This window comes from Nicotiana attenuata, chromosome 5 (assembly GCF_001879085.1).
Source record: "Nicotiana attenuata strain UT chromosome 5, NIATTr2, whole genome shotgun sequence".
Taxonomy (NCBI): Eukaryota; Viridiplantae; Streptophyta; class Magnoliopsida; order Solanales; family Solanaceae; genus Nicotiana; species Nicotiana attenuata.
Window position 1 is genome coordinate 38605461 of NC_031993.1, and position 9231 is coordinate 38614691.

The 9231-nt window shown below is 35.8% G+C and overlaps 1 protein-coding gene across 1 annotated transcript; it reads left to right on the forward strand.

Annotated features, from left to right (window-relative positions):
• On the forward strand, nucleotides 1485-6818 carry LOC109225675 (probable mannitol dehydrogenase). Its single transcript, XM_019390422.1, has 5 exons — nucleotides 1485-1740; nucleotides 3877-3990; nucleotides 5061-5574; nucleotides 6196-6349; nucleotides 6443-6818. Exons 1-5 carry the CDS (start codon nucleotides 1643-1645, stop codon nucleotides 6655-6657), a joined length of 1095 nt encoding a protein of 364 aa, XP_019245967.1. The 5' UTR covers nucleotides 1485-1642; the 3' UTR covers nucleotides 6658-6818.

The following is a 9231-nucleotide window of genomic DNA, read 5'->3' on the forward strand; positions in this document are numbered from 1 at the left end:
CCCATCGAGATGAGATTGAAAAAGTTCATATCATTTCTTGTCGTCTTCTCTCCAAGAAACGAGGGGACTATCTGTATACGGTCAAAATCGGGCTTGCCCTGGAATGTGGCAGGCCAAGGTTCGGCCCCATGTTATATCAGACCGTGGTGTAAAGATAGATTGCCGAGCTCGTGACCCAAAGATCGATCGAGATCGAGGTTGGCCAAGATCGAAATCGGGCAGGATAGAGGTCAAGCAAGATCGAGGGAAGCTTAGCAAGCCAAATAACGGAAAGCCGAGATATCCGCAATCGGACGAGGATCATAGCGGAAATCTCGGCACGTATCAAGAAAAAGCCGATTAATTAGCTAATCGTGGGATTTCTTATTGTATTTAGAATTGTATCAAGGGTAGGACTCCCCTACTATATAAAGGGGAGCTGATCATTTGTAAAAGACACCATATTCACGCTACAAAAAGCAATATACTATCTTTCTCTTAAGCTCTCAATACTCTGTTATTTTGTTCTTATTTTTGAGTGGAATATTCATTTGGTTCGTGGCGACCTAGCTCGAGATCCAAAGTTATACATTTCCTTCGGTTTGCTATTATTTCTATTTGCAGTCAATTTCAATATCAATTTACGTATCCTCTTATTTTGTGCCAAGTTATATTGCATATCCTTAAAACTGCATATAAATTAAATTGTTATCCGATTTTAGAGTAAACAGAGAGGGAAAAAAAACACTATGAGAAGATGGAAACATAGAAGGAAGAGAGAGGGATTTGAGGAAAAGAAATAAATAGAGTGATAATGAGGAAAAAGAAAATGGAAGAAAAGTAAGCAAGAAACAGTGATTTGAGGAAAAGGAATAAATGTAGTAATACAAGGATGAAGAAAACGGAAGAAAGAGAGATTAAATGAGATTTGATGAATAGAAATAAATGGAGTAATAATGAGGATAAGGATATCTTTTGGTAATCTTTTTGACAGAAAATAATAAAAAAGGTTAAAATTCTGAGAAAAAAGATAAATTGTTATACTGGTTAAAGAGTCATGCCACATCATTTTTTTCATTTCCAACTTTATATTTATATAAATCTCTCTATAACAACCTTGTTTGTTCCAAATATTTTTGAAAGTTATAGCAAAGTGTTGTTATAGAGAACATATATTATAACATAAAGCTTGACTTTTATAGTGAAGTGTTGTTATATAGTGATGCTGTTATAGAGAGGTATGCTTGTATAGATATAGATAAATATAGATTTTTCTATTTTTTACTTTTATTTTTTAATGGCAATGATTTTCTTACCAAAGTTGGAGATTACTTTCCTAAAATCTTTCTCGCAACTAAGGTCAGAACACTAATTATAATTTTTTAAATCTTAGACCCTTAAAATTTGAATCGAACAGTGTCATTCATGCAAATAGATACAGTAGTTAGAGAAAAAATAGAAAAATTGTGGTGGAGAGTACTTGAGCGGGATTCACAGAATCTAATTCCATTTCTCAAAATTGACTTTGAAAGAAAGTGTTAAGTGGGCCTCAGGAATAGCAGCGTATTATATAAGTTCCCACAGGAGCATTAATCCATATACTTTTTTCAGTCTGTTCCTGTTTTGGCACTGAGTAATATTATTCAACACGCTCTGAGAAGAAATGGCTAAAGCACCAGAGAACGAACACCCACAAAAAGCTTTTGGGTGGGCTGCTAGGGACACCTCCGGAATTCTGTCGCCGTTAGATTTCTCTCGGAGGTACGTACCGCTACTTTTTGTTTGATGTTTACTTAAAGTCCGGTAAATTGTTGGGTGTATTAACATTAATGTATGTCTCTGTAATGGAAGGACTTAAAAATGCTTAACTGCAACTTTTCATGCATATCCATTCCTTGATGATTGACATTAATTTTACTCCACATATATATATATATATATATATACGACGTATATATATTTCGGTACATAAGCATGCATGACTTGGACTTTTGATTTATAGCCTGTATGGCCAAGTTTTTTTTTTTGAGCCAAAAGTGTGTTTTTCCGAAAATTGAGGTGTTTGGCCAAGCTTTTGGAAGGAAAAAAGAGCTTTTGAGGCAGAAGAAATTTTTGAGAAGCATAAAGAAGTAGCTTCTTTCCAAAAGCACTTTTCTGAGAAGCAATTTTGAGAAAAATACATTTAAAAATAGTTTTCAAAAGCTTGGTCAAACACTAATTAATGCTCAAAAATGCTTTTCAAATTAACTGCCAAACATAAATTACTTCTCGCTAAAAAATACTTTTAAAAAAAATATTAATTATAAAAGCTTGACCAAACGAGCTATTAGTGGTGAGGGCGTGATAATGTCTTAATTATGGGCACATCTCCGGTTACTCTGCTGGTGCGGAGTTCCAATCGTTTGTCCTTTATAGATTTCTCGGTTATCAAAACATAGTTTTTGTAAATATTTCCAAAGAACCGCCGTACTTTTCCGTGCAGTATTTCCTTGACGGCGCGGTTGATTATTCAGTAACCTTTCTTCAAGGTTTCCTTTGTTCCTTATAGTCCCTCTATTCCACAATAAGCGACCAATTTGTTTTTTTATTTTGGTGTAAAATAAGTATCTATTTATATAACCAAAAAATAATTTAATTTATTTTTTCAAAATTACCCTCATGTATGTATCCCTAAAAAGTCTTTTACTCCTCACATTAACTATGCTCCAATATTTAATTAAGGGTAATTTAGTCATACTAACTACTTTTGTCTAGAATTTAGTATTTCCTTAATGGATGTGCCCAAAGCAAATTGGTCACTTATTGTGGACCGGAGGGAGTATTGTTTTGTATTCCGTCCGTCCACTTTTACTTGTTCACTATTCTAAAAGTAGTTTTCTATTTTACTTGTCCACTTTCGCATATCAAGAAAAAATATTTTATTTTTCTGTTTTGCCCTTAATATTAATTACTCATTCTAAATCATCTTTCAAATCCATTAAGACCATACATTACTTAATATGGGTATCATTACTTTATTTATTACTCCCTCCGGTCCAAAATAAGTGATTTTTTGGCCTTTTTCTTGTGGTCCAAAATAAGTGATTTTCCCAGATTTCAAGAATGAATTAATTATTTTTTTCCTACATTGTCCTTGGAGTAAATAGTATTGGAATATGTGTTAGGAGTGTTTATGTGAGATAGTAAAGGTTAATATGGTCAATTCTATTGCTAATTAATGGTAAAAGGTGAATTTCTTAATTTGTGTAAAAATATCTAAAAGATCAATTATTTTGGACCGGAGGGAGTATTTGTTAAGGGATGTGAAAAGTAAAAAAATGACAAGTAAAAGTGAATTGAGGGAGTAATCACTAAGCAGCAGAATTAGAAACGGTGTACTTTGGGTTTTGCTGCATGATATCATACCCTTTAACACAATATTTAAATAGTTCATTTAAATAATTCTTTGAATTTGAATAATGAGTCTAAACCTACATCTTGAACTTATAATGACCCTTGACATTATAATCTGTTGATATACATGTATATATGGACTATTGATGGAAGAAATACCAAAATTTTCGATTCCACCGCCTGGCGATTGGAAGAGGCTTATTGAAAGGTTCCAACATTAAGAATTTTTTTCTAATAATTCCGAAGCCATTTTTTGTTTAAAAGTGCCTAGAATACCTTTTTGGTTTCCGAAATATACTTCTTGCGGATCGGATATAGAGACAAGATACACATAATATATAGTAGTATCAGCCACTTCTCCTTTTCTCATTCCTCTCTATTTGTGGTATGGCCTGCTTCTTGTTTGTATAGTTGAAATGTAAATTTAGTTTCCATGATGTGGGAAGTTTTATGCTTAATTATCCAGCTGACATTGCGAACTTATCCTTTTTGAATTGATGGCAGACAAAATGGTGATGATGATGTTACTGTCAAGATACTTTATTGTGGAGTATGTCACTCCGACTTGCATTGTTTGAAGAATGAGTGGGGATTCACAAATTACCCTATCGTCCCTGGGTAAGTTACTCTAACTCAGCCTCCTTCTTCCCTAACACTTGATACTTTGATGCAAATGTTGACTACATTCAAACTTAAACTATGCTTAAGAAGTTTAGGTTGTTATATATAATCCAACAGATGTGGGGGGAGAAGGATATCGAGAAGAAGATAAAACACTTGGTGTTATGAAAAATGGACCTTCTACTTAACTCAATCCTAAAACGTTAGCTCATGGGTTGAGGATTGTCTAATAAGACTCATATTCTTATCTTATGTGTAACTCTAACAACCCTCCACGCTTAAGACTGAATATTTGGAGCGTGGATGACATGAGATAACATGTTAAGAAAACTAAAACCTTTATCTAACTTAATTCTAAAAGCTAATTCTTAAGGTGGGCATTTCTCTTTTCTTGGATAGAGTTGATTAAATGGTATAACTGGAGAAATAAAGTGAACAGTTTCCAAAAAAGTCTACACTATATGATCTGTTCTAACTGCTAGAGACTTCATCAGTAGCAGTTCTCATAATTTGAGCTGATAAAAACTGATTGAAGATTTTGGATATATTTCCTGCTTCATTAGATAAGGCTGATAACGAGCCATGAATGCTTTTCTTAAACTAGACAAAGAGCCCTTTCTGTGGCTTGATTTATCCTAAAACTTGTGTCTGAAGGACATAGAGTTGTAGTATCCTCTGGAATTGTTTGTTCCCTATTCCCTCTAAGCTGTTACTCTTCTAAGATTTCTGCTAAATACACAAGGGGTGGTCTCATTAGAAGTGCAAGTGCTCCTGACTGTTTTCTGATATTTACACATAATTATACTCATTTACTCTCAAGAAGTATTATTACTCTGGTTTCACTACATGAACAAAAACATATGTGAAACTCATGGAAAGTTGATTAGATGACTAGCATATTAACTTTCGGTCTTTCATCCAGTGGTTTACTAGTTCTACGAAACACTTTGATGAAACTTCAAGCTTCACAGTAGGCTGATCAACATGTCTTGGATTTTTCATGAATTTGATAGTTTAATGTCAAAAGTTTGCTTATGTTTCAACTTAAAGAGCTTACTTGTGTGCAGGCATGAAATTGTTGGTCTCGTGACTGCAGTTGGCACTAGCGTCCATAGATTCAAGGTTGGTGACCGAGTTGGAGTTGGAGTGATTGTAGGCTCCTGTCAAACGTGTGATATCTGTGAACAGAGCCTGGAAAACTATTGTCCCAAAGTTATGTTCACCTATAACTCCACATACCATGACGGTACAAAGACATATGGTGGTTACTCCGATATGATAGTTGTTCATCAGCGCTTTGTTCTTCAATTTCCTGAAAACCTACCTTCTGATGCTGGAGCACCTTTATTATGTGCTGGAATCACTGTATACAGCCCAATGAAATACTATGGTATGACCGAGCCAGGCAAGCATTTGGGTGTTGCTGGATTAGGGGGGCTTGGTCATGTTGCTGTGAAGATTGGAAAGGCCTTTGGGTTAAAAGTTACTGTCATCAGCACTTCTCCTAAGAAGGAAGATGAGGCCATCAAGAAGCTCGGTGCGGATGCTTTCGTTTTAAGTAGTGATCCTACAAAAATGAAGGTAAGTGCAAAAATAAATAAAAAAGAGAAGTTTAAAATCCAAAACAGGTGATGTTCTTAAGAAGATCAAGAAGGAAGTTAAGCATTGTGCATGTTAATTGACACCATTAAAGGCATTACATTTATTCTTTAAATTCTTAACACCACATTGTAATTGCAACAAGAACTTGGAAATACAGTTCTTGATGACTCAACTAGGAAAGATGCATTATTTAGACTGCAGCCCTCATGGTAAGGGTTGTTCTACAAATAACTATGAATCGGATCTTCAATATCCATGTCGCTCAATTACAAGCTAGTTGGAGTTCGGTAAGTAGTAAACATTGTATATGGAGGAAATTTCCAACGTTAAAGCTAGTTTGCCTGTTACTGGTTTCTGTTTGTGTTGTAAGCTCGATTCTCATAATAAAACAGATGTGACATGGTAGTTACAACTACAAATCTTAATTTCAACTACAAGATCCCTGGTGTTGTTTAAGTTGAACTTTTCTTTTGTCGCCTAAATCTTTGTTCTTTTCAACAAATCAAATGCATTTGAGTGGGGATAAATTTTTGACTGGTTCAAGGAAAGCCGCTGTCAAGATCCTATAAAAAATTTATGATATAGCGGTTGTCTATGCAGGCTTTTGTCAATTCTATGGATTACATTATTGACACCATTGCTGCGGTTCATCCATTGGCTCCGTTGCTCAGTTTGCTAAAAATGGATGGTAAACTTGTCACTGTTGGGTTGCCTGAAAAGCCATTGGAGCTTCCGATTTTCCCTTTAGTTTTGGGTAAGAGAGCATGCTTTAGAACATCGAAATGTTGCTTTTATTTTTCAACCATTTTAACTGCAGGATCATATTTACATATTTGATTATTAATAGGTAGGAAGCTAGTCGGGGGAAGTGACATTGGAGGCATGAAAGAGACGCAGGAAATGTTAGACTTTTGTGCAAAGCACAACATTACTGCAGATATCGAGCTGATCCGAGTGGAGCAAATCAATACGGCCATGGAACGACTTGCAAAATCTGACGTTAAGTACCGGTTTGTGATTGACATTGCAAACTCTATATCCTGCCCTGGTCGTTCAATGTAGTTGCTGTTTCTTCCTTCAATACCAGAAAAAACTCATATTCGAAAAATTGAGCATGTATTTGTGATGAGTTGATATATGACTGATCAACTTGTGAGTTATGGAGTATTATTAAGACGAGAAATGTTTGAGCTTCTGTGTTTTTATCATTCATTGTTCAATAAGCTTTGTTCTTATTGGAAATTGAGGTTTTGGTGATTAACAACTTGCAACAGTATGAAGTGGTTATTGCATGTTAAAATGTAATGTCTCTTGTACAAATGTTGGCCCTAAATCTCAGCAGGTTTAGGAGGATTCACTTTCGCCCATGTTGTTTCCTTATTTTGTGGACAGTGACATGGCAGCCTCCTAAATATGAGAGAATCATGGCAGATCTTTCTTGCTGAAGATTAGGTCAAGGATTGCAACAACCCGATAAGTCATTTTAAGTTCTAGCATTTCGTAATGCGATTTGAGACTTAGAGTGGCTTCATATAGTGTATTAGGACTTGCGTGCATGGCTAGTTTTGATTTTTTAGTGGTTCGGGATGGATTTAATAGAAAAAATTTCAATATGGAAGCCTTAAGTTGAAAGAGTTGATCAAGATTTGATTTTTAAGTAAAAGACATTTGAATCGGGATTTGATGATTATAATAGGTTCGTATGGTGAGTTTAGACTTGGGCATATGTTCAGATTTTAATTTGGATGTTCCTAGAGGGTTTTGGCTTTAGTTGTCGAAGGTTGGCAATTTAAAGAATTTGCGAGTTCATAGTTTTGATCGGAAGTTGACTTCAGTGTTATCTGACTCCTATTACAGTTTTGAGATCTTGTATAAGTTTGTTTAGTTGATTGGGATTTGTGTGCAAAGTTTCATTGTGATCCGAAATATTTAAGTGTGATTCGGACGTGTACGGCGAACTTTGAAGGTTTAAAAGTTAAGAGAATTATTTTGATATTCGGTTCTTGGTTTTGATGTTATTTATGATGTTTCGAGCCTTTGGATAAGTTTGAATAATGTATTTGGACTTATTGGTATGATTGGACGGGGACCCGGAGGCCTCGGGTGTAGTTCGGGGTGGTTTTGGAGCTTTTTGGTGATGTTTGAGTTGCTGGTATTTAGCAAGTGACTGTGTTCTTCGCGGTCACGATCAGTGTGCAATGCATTCGAAAGGAGTATTTCTGGTATTGGGTCTGTTGCTCTTCACGTTCGTAAGGAAGTGTCGCATTCGCATAGTATTGTTCCAGGTGTATGGCGTTCGCGTGTGTCTGTCGCATTCGCGAGGAGTTAGAGCTGGCAGGGGAATATTTGCCTTTGCAATCGCGAAGGTGTAGATCGCGTTCGCGAAGGAGAGGGACTTTTCACTATGCAATGGCAAGGGCGAGGCCGCGATCGCATAGGGTATTTTGGTCAGTGACTTGGTTTGTGCTTCGCGAACGTGGAGCAGTGGTCGCGTTCGCCAAGGGTACTGCTGGGCAGTTTATTTAAGATGTTATTTCGGGGTTTCGAGCTTATTTGTCATATTTTGAACCCTAAACTTGGAGAGGGGCGATTTCTCATGGAAATGTTTACACAAGACTTTGGTATAAGTGATTTCTACTCACTTTTGGTATTATTTCAAGAATCTACATGAATTGTTAACACCCACAACATGGAATTTTGGGATGACATATGGGGTTTTTCTTACACTTTAAGAGAGTGTATATTTAGGATTTGAGTATCGATTTAGACTTAGTTTAAGAATCTAATCATATATTTGGACTCGACAAGTCATGCGTCATCGAATTTTGGCATTGGTTTCAGCTTTCAGACACGCAAGCCCGAGGTTGTCTTTTGTTGACTTTTGGAAAATCCTTCAAAGATCGAGGCTTTATTGATTGGGATTACTTCCTATGTAATTGGTTGACTTCCTTGATTGATGGTTGGCTAGATTCGAGCCAGTTAGAGGTATTTTCTTAAGGAAATTCGATTTTGGAGCTTTGGACAAGTCTAGATAAGGTAAATGTCTTGCCTAGATTTGGTTGATGAATGTTTCATAATAACTGGTATTGTCTGTCACATGCGGGAGTAATGTATATATGAGCTGACGAGCGTATATGCATGTGACATGAGTATTCATGCTCGGGGTAGATTCTAGATTTACCTTATGCCTTGTTTCGTTATGTGTTCTACTAAATTCTATGTTTTACTCTATTATTTTATTATATGAGCACGATGAACTATGCTAGAGTTAATGTTGAGGATAATGGTACTGTATTTGGAGCATGATGAACTATTCTTGAGATTCTTGCCATACATGTTTTAGACGTATAGTCACAGATATGTTATGAACACACATCTGTACTTATTATTCGTGTGCTATGCCTTAAATTGATGTATGACTACTTTAGTTTCTTTAACTGCATTAAAGACTATGAAATGGCTTTTGATGCTTGTTTGGGCGTGATGATTATTTGGGTGACGTATTACGTGTTGGGTCCGTAGTCATAGATACATATAGGCATACATCCTACCTAGGGATCATCCCTTGTATACATGCATACATCCATGCATGGTTATTTCTCAATCCACATACATTTTATATGCTTACCTCATATT